The sequence below is a fragment of the Pongo abelii genome, chromosome X (genome assembly GCF_028885655.2).
Source record: "Pongo abelii isolate AG06213 chromosome X, NHGRI_mPonAbe1-v2.0_pri, whole genome shotgun sequence".
NCBI lineage: Eukaryota > Metazoa > Chordata > Mammalia > Primates > Hominidae > Pongo > Pongo abelii.
In genome coordinates this window covers 75,496,116-75,513,407 of record NC_072008.2, presented here as the reverse complement: position 1 = coordinate 75,513,407, position 17,292 = coordinate 75,496,116, and the positions used below count along the sequence as shown (strand labels likewise).

The 17,292-nt window shown below is 38.2% G+C and overlaps 1 protein-coding gene across 1 annotated transcript in view; it reads left to right on the top strand.

The window, feature by feature from the left end:
- Positions 1-17,292, top strand: part of TEX11 (testis expressed 11) — a 377,626-nt gene that overhangs the window by 225,325 nt on the left and 135,009 nt on the right. Inside the window, exon 16 of the mRNA XM_024240693.3 lies at positions 12,849-12,986. Within this exon, the coding sequence (XP_024096461.1) occupies positions 12,849-12,986 (138 nt within the window). The remainder of the gene's footprint in view (positions 1-12,848; positions 12,987-17,292) is intronic.

Here is a 17,292-nt window from a genome sequence, read left to right as displayed (position 1 = left end):
GAACTACCTTAAAAATTATAAAAGTATGGTGTGAAAGCATCAAATTGATCCCAAGGAACTTAATTGCTTCCCAGAGCAGAGTTCAAGAATATTTATAGGAATATAAAACTGTACAGCACCCAACAGGATTAAGTTTACAATGTCTGGCATCCAGCAAAAAAATTACTGAGCATGTGAAGAGGCACGAAAATGCAACCTATAATGAGGAGAATAAGCAATCAATCGATACTGACCCAGAACTGACATAGAAGTTACCATTAACAGAGGACATCCCTTGTAATTGTATTTCATGCATTCAAAAAGTTAAGTGGAGGTATGGAAGATATATAAAGACCCAAATCAAACTTCTAAAGATGAAAACTATGTTTAGGATGAGAAGCACATTGGATAGTATTAACATCATATTAGACATTGTAGAAGAAAAGACTGATGAACTTGAAGTTATAGCAAAGAAGCTATTGAAAATGAAATACACAGGGAAAAAACCCTTGAAAAAATTAAAAGAGTTCGGTGAGGTTAGGGACAATTTTAGGTAGCTTAATATATGGGTAACTGGGATTCCCAAATGAGGATGGAGATAAAAATATTTGAAGAAATAAAACTTTCAAAACTTAATGAAAACTCTAAATGCACAGATAGAAAAATCTTAACAAACCCCAAACACAAGAAACACAAAACAACACCAACACACATAATCAAAATGCTCAAAACCAGTGATAAAGAGAATGTCCTAAAAGCAGCCAGATTAAAGTGACACCTTATATACAGAGGAATAAATTAGAGAGAACGTCAGATTTCTTGTTGGAAGCAATGCAAGCAAGAACTCAGTGGAGCAGCATCTTCAAAATAATGAAAGAAAATAAAAACCTGTCAGCCTAAATTTCTGTATCCAGCACAAGTATTGTTTAAAATGAAAGTAGTTGGTACAAACGTAAAATAGTGTAGCCACTATGGAAAACAGTATGGCAGCTCCTCAAACAATTAAAAATGTTATTATCATATGATGCAGCATTTTCACTTTTGCTTGTATATCCAAAAGAATTAAAAGCAAGATATTTGCACACCCATGTTTATAGCAGCCAAAGGGTAGAAGCAACCCAAGTTCCATCAACAAATGAGTGGATAAATAAAATGGGGTATACTCAAACAATGGAATATTACTTAGCCTTAAAAAGCAAGGACTTCTGATACATGCTATAACATGGATGAGCCTTGAGGACATTATGTTAAGTGACATAAGCCTGTCACAAAAAACAATACTGTATGGTTCCACTTACATGAGGTACCTAGAGTAGTCAAATCCGTGGAGAAAGAAAGTAGAATGGGCCGGACGCGGTGGCTCACACCTGTAATCCTAGCACTTTGGGAGGCCAAGGCGGGTGGAAAACTTGAGGTCAGGAGTTCGAGACCAGCCTGGCCAACATGGTGAAACCCCGTCTCTACTAAAAATACAAAAATTAGCCAAGTGTGGTGGCACACGCATGTAGTCCCAGCTACTCAGGAGGCTGAGGCAGGAGAATCACTTGAACCCAGGAGGCAGATGTTGCAATGAGCCAAGTTTGTGCCACTGCACTCCAGCCTGGGCAACAGAGCGAGACTCTGAGAAAAAGAAAAGAAAAGAAACAGAAAGGAAGAGGGGAAGAGAAGAGAAGAGAAAAGAGAAGAGAAAGAAGAGAGAGTGAGAGAGAGAGGAAAAGAAAAGAAAAGAAAAAGAAAAGAAAGAAAGGTGGTTTCCAGGGGCTGGGAGGAGGGGAAAATGTGGAGTTGTTTAATGAGTATAGAGTTTCAGTTTTACTAGATGAAAAAGTTCTGGAGATTGGTTGCAGATTAGTCAATTTTATGTTATGTGTTTTTTTACCATAATAAAAATATGTTTTTAAAAAATGAAAGCAAAATAGTCTTCCAGACATTTAAAAGTTGAAATAACTAATCACTCAAAGATCTACATTACAAGGAAGTCCTCTGAGCAGAAGGAAACTTACACCAAATGGAAATATGAATCTATACAAATGAATAAAGAATACCAGAAATGGTAATTATATGAGTAATTGATAAGATTTTTTTCTTATTATTACAATGTCTTTAAAAGATAGTTTATTGCTTAAACAAAAATAATAACATTGTATTCTGCAGTTTATAACCTGTAAAAGTAAGATGCATGACAAGAACATATAGGCCAAGAAGAGAGAAATGGAAATATACCATAAGTGAGGTGGTATAACATCACTTGAAGATAGACTATGATAAGTTAAACATATATACTATGTACCCTAAAACAACCATTAAAATAGCAAAACAAAGAGTTTTTTTTAAAAAAATGAGATAAAATCAAATCATAAAAATATTCAAATAATCTAAAATAAGGCAGAAAAAGAAAAGACGGATCAAAAAAGATGGCACAAATAGAAGACAAATAGCAAGATGATAGATTTACGTCTAAGCATATGAAAAAAAATCACATTAAGTGAAAATGACCTCAAGACCCCAGTGAAAAGGCAGAGATTGTCAAACTGGATAAAAGAGCAAGACCCAAGTTTATGTACTGCTTAAAAGAAATGTACTTTAAACATAAAGATGCAAATTGGTTATAAACAAAAGCATCAGAAAAATATAGAGAGACAAGATTGTTCTAAAATTTATATATAAAACAATGGAATGAAAGTAGCCAAGATATATTATTAAAAAGTCAAAAAATAATAGATGCTGGAAAGGTTGTAGAGAAAAAGGAACACTTATACACTGTTGGTGGTAGTGTAAATTAGTTCAACCACTGTGGAAAGCAGTATGGCTATTTCTCAAAGAACTAAAAGCAGAACACCATTCAGCCCAGCAATCCCATTACTGGATATATACCCAGAGGAATAACAAGCATTCTATCATAAAGACACATACATGCAAGTGTTCATTGCAGCACTATTCACAATAGGAAAGACATGGACTCAACCTAAATGCCCATCAATGACAGACTGAATAAAGAAAATGTGGTACATATACACCATAGAATATTATGCAGCCATAAAAAAAGAAAAGATCATGTCTTTTGCGGGAACATTGATGGAGCTGGAAGCTATCGTCCTGATAAAACTAACACAGGATCAGAAAGCCAAATAATGCATGTTTTCACTTATAAGTGGGAGCTAAATGATAAGAACTTATGAACACAAAGAAGGAAACAACAGACACTGGTGTCTACTTGAGGGTGGAGGATGGGAGGAGGGAGAGGAGCAGAAAAGATAACTATTGGGTACTGGGCTTAATATCTGGGTGATGCAATAATATGTACAACAAACCTCTGTGACATGTGTTTACCTATGTAACAAACCTTCACATGTACCCCTAAACCTAAAATAAAAATTATAAAAAGAAAATAGCCAAAACAATCCTGAGAGAGACTAGAACAGAAAGAATTACCCTATTCAATTTCAACATTTTTTATATAGCTACAGTAATCTAGACTGTGTGGTATCATTAGAGAGACAGAACCATAGATCAATGGAACAGAATGGAAAACCAAAAAATAATCCCACAGAAATATGCTCAACTGATTTTTGAGAAAGCACAAAAGTAATGCAATGGAAAAAGATGGTGTTTTCAACTAATAGTGCTGGAGAAATTGGACATCCATAGGAAAAAAAAAAAACCCTTGACCTTAACTTCACACTTTATACAAAAATTAAATAGATTATAAAATTAGATGTAAAATGTGCAACTATAAAACTTTTATAAAAATACATAGGAGAAAATCTTCAGGATCTAGGCCAGGCCATGTGCAGCCTATTCCCTGCATGAACTGCACCTGATATGTGACTAAAGACAAGGATGTTAAGAAGTTTATCATTCAAAATATAGTAGAAAGCCAAGTGTGGTGGCTCATGCCTGTAATCCCAGTGCTTTGAGAGGCTGAGACGGGAGGATTGCTCGAGCCTAGGAGTTTGGGACCAACCAGCCTGGGCAATATAAAGGAGCACCATCTCTACAAAAGTAAAAAATTTAGCCTGGTGTGGTAGCATGCACCTGTAGTCCCAGCTACTCAGGAGGCTGAGGCAGGAGGATCCTTTGAGCCCAGGAGTTTAAGGCTGCAGTGAGCTGTGATCATGCCACTTCACTCCAGCCTGGGTCACAGAGCAAGATCCTGTCTCAAAAACTAAAAACAAAGAAAACAACAAAACATAGTAGAGGCCACAGCTATCAGGGACATATCTGAAGCCAGTGTCTTTGATGTCTATGTGCTTCCCAAGCTGTTTGTGAAGCTACATTACTGCATCAGTTGCACCATTCACAGTAAGGTAGTACAGAATCAATCTCGTGAAGCCGGTAAGGACCAAACACCCCAACCCTGATTTAGACCTGTGGGTGCTGCCCACCAACCTCCATCAAAGCCTACATATGGAGCTGAGTCCTTAAGGACTGAAAAAAAAGCTATCCTCTGAAGAAAATAAAGCGAAAAATATACTTTAAAAAAAGAGATCCTGTTTAATGGATGAAAAAAGCTAGATACTGGGAGAAAAATTTTCAAACCATGTATACAATAATGGCCTAGTAGCTAAAACATAAAAAGAACTCTCTAAACTCAACGTACAAAGAAAAACAATTCAAAAATTAGCAAAGGATATGAACAGACATTTCACCAAAAAGGGATCTATGCATGACAATAAGCACACAAAAAAAGATGACTTATGAGTCATTAGGGAAATGCAAATGAAAACCCCAAGGAGATACCAATACATAATTCTTAGAATAGCCAAAATGGAAAAGATTAACCATACCAAATGCTGATGAAGATGTTGAGGAACTGGAACTTCATGGTGGAAATATAAGATAGTACAGGCGGTTTGGAAAATAGTTGGCAGTTTTCTAATATGTTAAACTTGCCCCTACCATGTGATCCAGCCATGTCAATCCTATATATGTACTCAAGAGAAAAGGAATTATTTATCCATACAAAAACTTGCATGTAAAAGCTGATAGCAGCTTTATTTGTAATAGTTAAAAACTGGAAACAGCCAAATGTCCATCAACAAGTGAGTAGATAAACAAACTGGTATGTCCTTCAATGAAATACTACTCAGCAATGAAAAGGAATGAACTATTGATAGATGCAATAATGGGGATAAATCTAGAAACTGTTTTGCTGAGCGAAAGGGGCCAGGCAAAAAAGTATTAATACATATTAGATGATTCAATTGTATAAAAGCCTATAAAATACAAATTAATAGTTATAGAAAGTTATAGAAAGGACATCCATAACTGCTTGGGGGATGAGAGACCAGAATGAGCTGGATTGAGGGATTACAAAGAAAAATTGGTTGTGATAGATGTGTTCACTCCCTTGACTGTGTTGATGGTTTTAGCTATGTGTGTGTGTATATATGTATATATGTGTGTATATATGTATATATGTGTGTATATACATGTATATGTATCAAAACAATTGTACAGTTTAAATATGCATAGTGTTTTGTATGTCAATTGTACCTCAATAAAACTGTTTTCCAAAAAATGTTATGGTAGGTTTTGTAGGAGAAAGACGTGAAGAGAAAAAAGGGAACAAAGTCTGAGAAACAAAGAATTAGACCCAAGGGAAGGAAAGAGAATCCCGTATAGGAGCATGTAGAAACCTAAGTCTTATGGTTAGGTACCACAAGATAGAATGATATTCGTATTCTCTTTTAGAAGGCCTTTATTTATTTTTTTACTGAATAGGTGAAGAACTACTTCAGAATTCCCATTCTTCTATTGATTCTTTTTCTTTCCTCTCATTTTCCAGTCTTGCTGAATAATTTTCTTAAAACACCCACTTCCAACACTGGAGAGGAATGTAATCTTATTTCTAACTGACTATTTCTAATATGACATATTTCAAATCTACTATGAGTAATGTAATAGTCAAAGGCAGTGTTTTACCTATTCAGCACAATTGTTTCCAGTTGAAGAGGATGTTTTATTCCTTGAAGGTCCTAATGGCTCCTCTTCTTTTTTTTTTTTTTCTTTTTTTTATTATTATTACTATTATTATTATTATACTTTAGGCTCTATGGTACATGTGCGCAACGTGCAGGTAAGTTACATATGTATACATGTGCCATGCTGGTGCGCTGCACCCACCAACTCGTCATCTAGCATTAGGTATATCTCCCAATGCTATCCCTCCCCCCTCCCCCCACCCCACAACAGTCCCCGAACTGTGATGTTCCCCTTCCTGTGTCCATGTGTTCTCATTGTTCAGTTCCCACCTATGAGTGAGAATATGTGGTGTTTGGTTTTTTGTCCTTGCGATAGTTTACTGAGAATGATGATTTCCAGTTTCATCCATGTCCCTACAAATGACATGAACTCATCATTTTTTATGGCTGCATAGTATTCCATGGTGTATATGTGCCACATTTTCTTAATCCAGTCTATCATTGTTGGACATTTGGGTTGGTTCCAAGTCTTTGCTATTGTGAATAATGCTGCAATAAACATACGTGTGCATGTGTCTTTATAACAGCATGATTTATAGTCCTTTGGGTATATACCCAGTAATGGGATGGCTGGGTCAAATGGAATTTCTAGTTCTAGATCCCTGAGGAATCGCCACACTGACTTCCACAAGGGTTGAACTAGTTTACAGTCCCACCAACAGTGTAAAAGTGTTCCTATTTCTCCACATCCTCTCCAGCACCTGTTGTTTCCTGACTTTTTAATGATTGCCATTCTAACTGGTGTGAGATGGTATCTCATTGTGGTTTTGATTTGCATTTCTCTGATGGCCAGTGATGGTGAGCATTTTTTCATGTGTTTTTTGACTGCATAAATGTCTTCTTTTGAGAAGTGTCTGTTCATGTCCTTTGCCCACTTTTTGATGGGGTTGTTTGTTTTTTCCTTGTAAATTTGTTGGAGTTCATTGTAGATTCTGGATATTAGCCCTTTGTCAGATGAGTAGGTTGCGAAAATTTTCTCCCATTTTGTAGGTTGCCTGTTCACTCTGATGGTAGTTTCCTTTGCTGTGCAGAAGCTCTTTAGTTTAATTAGATCCCATTTGTCAATTTTGGCTTTTGTTGCCATTGCTTTTGGTGTTTTAGACATGAAGTCCTTGCCCATGCCTATGTCCTGAATGGTAATGCCTAGGTTTTCTTCTAAGGCTTTTATGGTTTTAGGTCTAATATTTAAGTCTTTAATCCATCTTGAATTGATTTTTGTATAAGGTGTAAGGAAGGGATCCAGTTTCAGCTTTCTCCATATGGCTAGCCAGTTTTCCCAGCACCATTTATTAAATAGGGAATCCTGTCCCCATTTCTTGTTTTTCTCAGGTTTGTCAAAGATCAGATAGTTGTAGATATGTGGCATTATTTCTGAGGGCTCTGTTCTGTTCCATTGATCTATATCTCTGTTTTGGTACCAGTACCATGCTGTTTTGGTTACTGTAGCCTTGTAGTATAGTTTGAAGTCAGGTAATGTGATGCCTCCAGCTTTGTTCTTTTGGCTTAGGATTGACTTGGCAATGAGGGCTCTTTTTTGGTTCCATATGAACTTTAAAGTAGTTTTTTCCAATTCTGTGAAGAAAGTCATTGGTAACTTGATGGGGATGGCATTGAATCTGTAAATTACCTTGGGAAGGATGGCCATTTTCATGATATTGATTCTTCCTACCCATGAGCATGGAATGTTCTTCCATTTGTTTGTATCCTCTTTTATTTCCTTGAGCAGTGGTTTGTAGTTCTCCTTGAAGAGGTCCTTCACGTCCCTTGTAAGTTGGATTCCTAGTTATTCTATTCTCTTTGAAGCAATTGTGAATGGGAGTTCACTCATGATTTGGCTCTGTGTTTGTCTGTTATTGATGTATAAGAATGCTTGTGATTTTTGTACATTGATTTTGTATCCTGAGACTTTGCTGAAGTTGCTTATCAGCTTAAGGAGATTTTGGGCTGAGACAATGGGGTTTTCTAGATATACTATCATGTCATCTGCAAACAGGGACAATTTGACTTCCTCTTTTCCTACTTGAATACCCTTGATTTCCTTCTCCTGCCTAATTGCCCTGGCCAGAACTTCCAACACTATGTTGAATAGAAGTGGTGAGAGAGGGCATCCCTGTCTTGTGCCAGTTTTCAAAGGGAATGCTTCCAGTTTTTGCCCATTCAGTATGATATTGGCTGTGGGTTTGTCATAAATAGCTCTTATTATTTTGAGATACGTCCCATCAATACCTAATTTATTGAGAGTTTTTAGCATGAAAGGTTGTTGAATTTTGTCAAAGGCCTTTTCTGCATCTATTGAGATAATCATGTGGTTTTTGTCTTTGGTTCTGTTTATATGCTGGATTACATTTATTGATTTGCGTATATTGAACCAGCCTTGCATCCCAGGGATGAAGCCCACTTGATCATGGTGGAGAAGCTTTTTGATGTGCTGCTGGATTCGGTTTGCCAGTATTTTATTGAGGATTTTTGCATCAATGTTCATCAAGGATATTGGTCTAAAATTCTCTTTTTTGGTTGTGTCTCTGCCAGGCTTTGGTATCAGGATGATGCTGGCCTCATAAAATGAGTTAGGGAGGATTCCCTCTTTTTCTATTGATTGGAATAGTTTCAGAAGGAATGGTACCAACTCCTCCTTGTACCTCTGGTAGAATTCGGCTGTGAACCCATCTGGTCCTGGACTTTTTTTGGTTGGTAAGCTATTGATTATTGCCACAATGTCAGCTCCTGTTATTGGTCTATTCAGAGATTCAACTTCTTCCTGGTTTAGTCTTGGGAGGGTGTATGTGTTGAGGAATTTATCCATTTCTTCTAGATTTTCTAGTTTATTTGCATAGAGGACTTTCTAGTATTCTCTGATGGTAGTTTGTATTTCTGTGGGATCGGTGGTGATATCCCCTTTATCATTTTTTATTGCATCTATTTGATTCTTCTCTCTTTTTTTCTTTATTAATCTTGCTAGTGGTCTATCAATTTTGTTGATCCTTTCAAAAAACCAGCTCCTGGATTCATTTATTTTTTGAAGGGTTTTTTGTGTCTCTATTTCCTTCAGTTCTGCTCTGATTTTAGTTATTTCTTGCCTTCTGCTAGCTTTTGAATGTGTTCGCTCTTGCTTTTCTAGTTCTTTTAATTGTGATGTTAGGGTGTCAATTTTGGATCTTTCCTGCTTTCTCTTGTGGGCATTTAGTGCTATAAATTTCCCTCTACACACTGCTTTGAATGCATCCCAGAGATTCTGGTATGTTGTGTCTTGGTTCTCGTTGGTTTCAAAGAACATCTTTATTTCTGCCTTCATTTCGTTATGTACCCAGTAGTCATTCAGGAGCAGGTTGTTCAGTTTCCATGTAGTTGAGCGGTTTTGAGTGAGATTCTTAATCCTGAGTTCTAGCTTGATTGCACTGTGATCTGAGAGATAGTTTGTTATAATTTCTGTTCTTTTACATTTATTGAGGAGAGCTTTACTTCCAAGTATGTGGTCAATTTTGGAATAGGTGTGGTGTGGTGCTGAAAAAAATGTATATTCTGTTGATTTGGGGTGGAGAGTTCTGTAGGTGTCTATTAGGTCCACTTGGTGCAGAGCTGAGTTCAATTCCTGGGTATCCTTGTTGACTTTCTGTCTCGTTGACCTGTCTAATGTTGACAGTGGGGTGTTAAAGTCTCCCATTATTAATGTGTGGGAGTCTAAGTCTCTTTGTAGGTCACTCAGGACTTGCTTTATGAATCTGGGTGCTCCCGTATTGGGTGCATATATATTTAGGATAGTTAGCTCTTCTTGTTGAATTAATCCCTTTACCATTATGTAATGTCCTTCTTTGTCTCTTTTGATCTTTGTTGGTTTAAAGTCTGTTTTATCGGAGACTAGGATTGCAACCCCTGCCTTTTTTTGTTTTCCATTTGCTTGGTAGATCTTCCTCTATCCTTTTATTTTGAGCCTATGTGTGTCTCTGCACGTGAGATGGGTTTCCTGAATACAGCACACTGATGGGTCTTGAGTCTTTATCCAATTTGCCAGTCTGTGTCTTTTAATTGGAGCATTTAGTCCATTTACATTTAAAGTTAATATTGTTATGTGTGAATTTGTTCCTGTCATTATGATGTTAGCTGGTTATTTTGCTCGTTAGTTGATGCAGTCTCTTCCTAGTCTCGATGGTCTTTACATTTCGGTATGATTTTGCAGTGGCTGGTACCGGTTGTGCCTTTCCATGTTTAGCGCTTCCTTCAGGAGCTCTTTTAGGGTAGGTCTGGTGGTGACAAAATCTCTCAGCATTTGCTTGTCTGTAAAGTATTTTATTTCTCCTTCACTTATGAAGCTTAGTTTGGCAGGATATGAAATTCTGGGTTGAAAATTCTTTTCTTTAAGAATGTTGAATATTGGCCCCCACTCTTTTCTGGCTTGTAGGGTTTCTGCCAAGAGATCCGCTGTTAGTCTGATGGGCTTCCCTTTGAGGGTAACCTGACCTTTCTCTCTGGCTGCCCTTAACATTTTTTCCTTCATTTCAACTTTGGTGAATCTGACAATTATGTGTCTTGGAGTTGCTCTTCTCGAGGAGTATCTTTGTGGCGTTCTCTGTATTTCCTGAATCTGAATGTTGGCCTGCCTTGCTAGATTGGGGAAGTTCTCCTGGATAATATCCTGCAGAGTGTTTTCCAACTTGTTTCCATTCTCCCCGTCACTTTCAGGTACACCAATCAGACGTAGATTTGGTCTTTTCACATAGTCCCACATTTCTTGGAGGCTTTGCTCGTTTCTTTTTATTCCTTTTTCTCTAAACTTCCCTTCTCGCTTCATTTCATTCATTTCATCTTCCAGGGCTGATACCCTTTCTTCCATTTGATCGCATCAGCTCCTGAGGCTTCTGCATTCTTCACGTAGTTCTCGAGCCTTGGTTTTCAGCTCCATCAGCTCCTTTAAGCACTTCTCTGTATTGGTTATTCTAGTTATACATTCTTCTAAATTTTTTTCAAAGTTTTCAACTTCTTTGCCTTTGGTTTGAATATCCTCCCATAGCTCGGAGTAATTTGATCGTCTGAAGCCTTCTTCTCTCAGCTCGTCAGTCATTCTCCGTCCAGCTTTGTTCCGTTGCTGGTGAGGAACTGCGTTCCTTTGGAGGAGGAGAGGTACTCTGCTTTTTAGAGTTTCCAGTTTTTCTGCTCTGTTTTTTCCCCATCTTTGTGGTTTTATCTACTTTTGGTCTTTGATGATGGTGATGTACAGATGGGTTTTTGATGTGGGTGTCCTTTCTGTTAGTTTTCCTTCTAACAGACAGGACCCTCAGCTGCAGGTCTGTTGGAGTACCTGGCGGGCCGTGTGAGGTGTCAGTCTGCCCCTGCTGGGGGGTGCCTCCCAGTTAGGCTGCTCGGGGGTCAGGGGTCAGGGACCCACTTGAGGAGGCAGTCAGCCCGTTCTCAGATCTCCAGCTGCGTGCTGGGAGAACCACTGCTCTCCTCAAATCTGTCAGACAGGGACATTTAAGTCTGCAGAGGTTACTGCTGTCTTTTTGTTTGTCTGTGCCCTGCCCCCAGAGGTGGAGCCTACAGAGGCGGGCCGGCCTCCTTGAGCTATGGTGGGCTCCACCCAGTTCAAGCTTCCAGGCTGCTTTGTTTACCTAAGCGAGCCTGGGCAATGGCGGGCGCCCCTCCCCCAGCCTCGCTGCCGACTTGCTGTTTGATCTCAGACTGCTGTGCTAGCAATCACCAAGACTCCGTGGGCGTAGGACCCTCTGAGCCAGGTGTGGGCTATACTCTCCTGGAGCACCGTTTCCTAAGCCCGTCGGAAAGGCACAGTATTCGGGTGAGAGTGGCCCGATTTTCTAGGTGCCGTCTGTCACCCCTGGAAAGGGAACTCCCTGACCCCTTGCGCTTCCCGAGTGAGGCAATGCCTCGCCCCTGCTTCGGCTGGCGCACGGTGCACTCACCCACTGACCTGCGCCCACTGTCTGGCACTCCCTAGTGAGATGAAAACGGTACCTCAGATGGAAATGCAGAAATCACCCGTCTTCTGGGTCGCTTGCGCTGAGAGCTGTAGACCGGAGCTGTTCCTATTCGGCCATCTTGGCTCCTCCGGCTCCTCTTCTTAATTGAAAAATATGAAGCTTCTTGATAGGGTACGAGGGAATCATTTACCTTACCTTGGTTTATAAGCAGTCTCAGTTTTCTTAGATTAAAAATAATTATCCAGGTTATTCCTATCAGATTTTCCCTAGCTAGCGTCTTACCATTGAAAATTTTAAATTTACTCAAGAGAAAAATATATTTTTGTATACAAATACAGCAGCATCAATTACAATAGTAAAAACTCTGCAAATTCACTAAATAGCTAACATTAAGAAAATCATTATATACTTGATTAAATGTTATGTATCTCTTAAAATTGATTATTGTGAAGACTACATAGCAACATAGATTAATATGTATGAAACAAAATTAAATGGAAAGAATAGAACATGAAATTCTATATAAGCTACGATTACAACTAGGTAAATATACAAAAGAATACAGTTAAAATTGAACATAGATAAATGAAAATAGCTGCATTAGCATGGTGAATTATGGGTGTTCTCTTTTAAAATTTTTATTGTTGTTGTTTTAATAACTTTTAAAATAGATTTTAAGTTTTCTGTGGTGGTTTGCTACACTCTTAGACTCTTCATCCTATGTGTGAAATTTCTAATGTGTAGGAAAAAGAAAGAATACTGATTGCCACTTTATCTAAAACTTATGTTGACCAAGACTGATAATAAAATGCACTTAGAACCCAATATAAAGGATATTGTGTTTTGGTTGCCTAAAAAAGAAACCAACAGCATCTTTTATTTGTTTCTAGAGGTGACTTGGGAAAGATAGGGTAGCGACATCACTGTGATTTTGTTGTTTCTTTTTAAACTTTAGGTACAAAATTACACTGATGCCCTACAATGGTACTATTATTCTCTGAGGTTTTATTCACCTGATGAAATGGATCTGGACTTCGCCAAGCTGCAGAGGAACATGGCTTGCTGTTACCTGAATTTGCAACAACTTGATAAGGTCCTTTGATTTATCTATTTTCAGAGGTAGCAAATGTTCTTATGTGCAGTGGCAGGGAGATAGATGCCATGCTGTGACTTCTTGGCTGTTAGTTTAGGATGTCTGAGAGTTCCCTCATATAGAATAAGGTCAAATTGACATTTTCTTGATTTGCACACTGTAAATATAGAGTGAAACTTCCCAAAGAAAGAGAGAATTTGGAATACCATTAATTCTATTACTTACCCTTTATTTTTCACACCTATTCTGAAAGGTAATATATCATTGGAACTCCTGAATAAAGTTATCTGCTACTAACCATCTGTAATATTGTCCTTTGCAGCAAACTAAATTTTGAAGTACACACTTTTGTCAAGCATTCATTGAGACCAAATACGTGAATGAAGTGGCCATTCTTTCACTTTCTAGGTTGTTATCTCTTGCCTTTCCAACCACCCTAGAAAATGTTCTTTAACTGATTTCTTATCAGGACAACATTCTAGAAGGTAAAGAAGATAAAAGCTTGTTTAAAGATAGAACGGAAATACTTTCCAAAGCAATTAGGACATTTCTTCCTTTGGGTATCATATGGTATGCACGTAATGAGGGGTATTGGCTCTTAGAAGGACAAAGAACTAGAAGGACAAGTGTGGACCCAAATGAAATATGAAGGTTTTTGTTGCCTTTCAAGTTTTAATGACAGGTCTAACCTTTGTTCACCTAGGTGATTAAGGGTAGTGATTCCAGATGTTTTCTTTGAAGGTTTATTTTTGAAGAGTTGTTTATCTGACTTAAATACTTTAGATTTTCTTTCAAGAAAATATTTGCTATTTAGTTTATATGTTGTAAATTCACAGCCCTGGAAGAGAACTTGAAATGTTACTTAATTCATCATAGTGTTGCACAGGCTAGCGTTTAACTGTTTCAGAAAATAGTTACCTACAGTTTAAGATCTAAAAGGAAGATGATCATGTAGATTTTGTTACCTAATTCTGCACAGGACAGCACTATTTCAGAAAGGTAGTTGCCTACTGTTTACTTAAAGACCAATAAAGAGGGCAATCACAGGGCTTTTTTAACTTCCATGATTTATGACACAGTGAGCCAGGCAGCTTGGGAAGGACCTGTATCTGGATGTAGACATGCTAGTTGGGGAATGGATGCATTTGTAGGCCAAGGGAGGCTATCTAATCAGCCAGTCAGGAAAGAAAGAAAGAAAGAACACAGTACCAGACATTATGCTAGGCTCTGAGGTTACAGAGATGAACAAAGTATAGTTGCATTCAACTCACCCAAGCAGCTGACATCATGGTATCCTAATGGGCAGATAAGCAGAGCATGGCAATGAGAGAAATCTAAATGTTGGAAATAGTCTGTAAGTCAGGCACACAGGTGGTTGGCATCACATAAACATAACAGCAGGGAACAGGGTTTCAATCACAGATGTTTGGACTCTGAGACGGTACACAAATCTTTGAGGAATAGGAGTGTGTGCAGACATACTAGAAAGAGCAAAGTAGATCTCCAAAACTAAAGGGACCAGGATATGAGGCTGTTTTTAAGAGCAGAGCCCCTGCATAGGGAGCCAAACTGGGAAGCAATGACCAGAAGAGGAATACAAGTTGACTAGATACAGTTTTCTGAGACTTAAGCAATGCTACTTACATCTCTTCTAATGTCAAGTTTGGTCCTAGAGCCTAGTATAGCACTGACTTTATAATTGGAAATTAAAATGGTATTAATAGTGAGGTTAGGAAGAATAGGAGAACAGTAAACCAGGTGTATTTTAATGGTGTGTACTCAATATGTAACTGTATCATTTATGGCCAGATTAGTGGTGAAGCCAAAGGATATTTTGAATATATTCAAGGTAACTTTGTTGATTACTGTTAGCATATTTCTCCATTTCATCCTTCTTGTCTTCAATTTAGCAGACATTGATTGGATAGCCTCCATATGCAATGAATATCTTCTTATGCACTAGGACAGACAGAAAGGTGAAAAAAATACACAATCCATCATATTTTAATAATCCCACCTCACCAGTGTCTAACCTTTGTTAACTTTCATTGTCTTTCTTCACTCCTTCCTTTGAGCTGCTTGAGCATTGTTGGGAAAATTTATGAAACCATGTTTATTGGATTTGCTAAAATTTCATGGTTTTTCAGCTGGGTAGTCAATAATACTGAATCTCGTTGAGTTTTTATCACATTCCCCACAGTGATAATTCCAAAACATTTTTTTCCGTCCTTAAGCACCCATGCTTTCTCCTTTGTTGTAGCAAAAGACCTTATCGTGTGATTTGCTGAGCTTGTAGCCACTGACATGAACTTCATCAATTTCTCACCTCTTCACCCATACTTTCTTTTCTCTTACCTATGAGAAAGAAGTAACGTTGTCTGGGGACCTTACTCTACAGATCTCAACCCTAGCTGTTTAATCATTCTCTACTGTTTTTTTTTGTTGTTTTTTTTTTTGAAACAGAGTCTCACTCTTGTCGCCCAGGCTGGAGTGCAGTGGTGCTATCTCAGCTCACTGCAACTTCCGCCTCCTGAGCTCAAGCAATTCTCCTGTCTCAGCCTCCTGAGTAGCTGGGATTACAGGCATGGGCCACCATGCCTGGGTAATTTTTTATATTTTTAGCAGAGACAGGGTTTCACCTTTTTGGCCAGGCTGGTCTCGAACTCCTGACCTCATGATCTGCTCGCCTCGGCCTACCAAAGTGCTGGGATTACAGGCGTGAGCCACCGCGCCCGGCCTACTGTTTCTTTCTCCTGTCACTATAATTACCTTGAAGTCTTCTTTATCCAAAAACCTTCCTTCAACTTTGTAATCCTCCTCAAACTTCAGTTCTGTGTCCTTCTTTTTGTTGCCAAACTTTCTAATCCAATTTTTTAGTGTTCATTCATTCAAAAATATTTATTTATTGTCTCCTATGTGTTAAGTACTGTTCTAGGCATTGGGGATATAGTAATGAATAAAATATATAAAAACCTTTATCCACATGGACAAATACTGCTGTCCCCATTATTTTCCACTAGGAGAGGCAAACAATAAAAAGATAAATAAGTATTATGTTATATTATAGGGGTCAACAAACTTTCTGTAAAGAACCACAGTAAATATTTTAGGTTTTGCAGGCCATGCAGTCTGTGCTGAAACTAATCAACTCTGTTGTTGTGCCTTGAAAATAGCCATAGACAGTATGTAATCAAATTGGTGTGGCTGTGTTCCAATAAAACGTTTTAGAATACTGAAATTTGAATTTCATGTAATTTTCATGTCATAAAATATGATTCTTTTGATTTATTTCAGTCTCTTAAAATGTAAAATTTTTCTAACTTATGAACTGTACAAAAAATATGGTGGGCCAGATTTTGCCCAAAGGCTATAGTTTGTTGACTCCTGGTATATTAAATATTGATAAGTGCTAAGGAGAAAACTAAGCAGGAAAGGGTGATATTAAATGTTTTGGAGGAGGATGAATGGTTGAACTTTTAGATGGGGTGGTCAGGGAAGTCCTCCCTGAGAAGATGGTTTTTAAGTAGAGACCTGAGGAAAAAGAGCATTCCAGATGGAGGGAATAACAACTGCAAAGGCCCTAGGGTATTTAAAGAATGGCAAAGAGACCTTTGTGGCTGGAGCCGAGGGAACATTAGGGGAATTAGGAGATGTGATCAGGGAAGTAGTGGTGTCTTAGTCTGTTTTGTGTTGGTATAACAGAATACCTAAGACTGAGTAATTTATAGAGAAAATAGGTTTATTTAAGCTCATGATTCTGCAGGCTGGGAAGTTCAAGGGCCATGGTGCTGGCATTTGCCTGGCTTCTGGTGAGGGCTTTTGTGCTGGATCAAAACATAGCAGAAAGTCAAAGGGAAGTAGACTCATGCCAGGAGACGTAATCCAAGGGGCTTCCTGGCTTTATAACAACCTACTTTCATGGAAACTGTTTCTGTTTTATTTCCTTGCATACTATGTTTGTCCCCAACTGGAGTACTTGCTGCTTCCTAGCCATGATCTATGTTTTCTACCTCAGTATCTTTTTTCATGCTTCTTCATTGCAAATTACCTCTTTCCTGCATCCCTAAAATTTCCTTTTCAAAGACTAGCTTAAAATTCCCTTTTTCAAAGCCTAACTCTTAATGACATTCTTAGCTTCCTGAGGAAATTTCCTTGTCTTGCCTTTCCTCCAAGACTTTGTAACAGTTCTGTTTATCCCTAGATACTTGTTTTCTCATTATATTTTAGTTATTTCTGTACCTGCCTTAGTCATCTATTGGACTGTCAGTCACCTCCTTGAGGACAGAGACCATATTTGCCTTTGTAC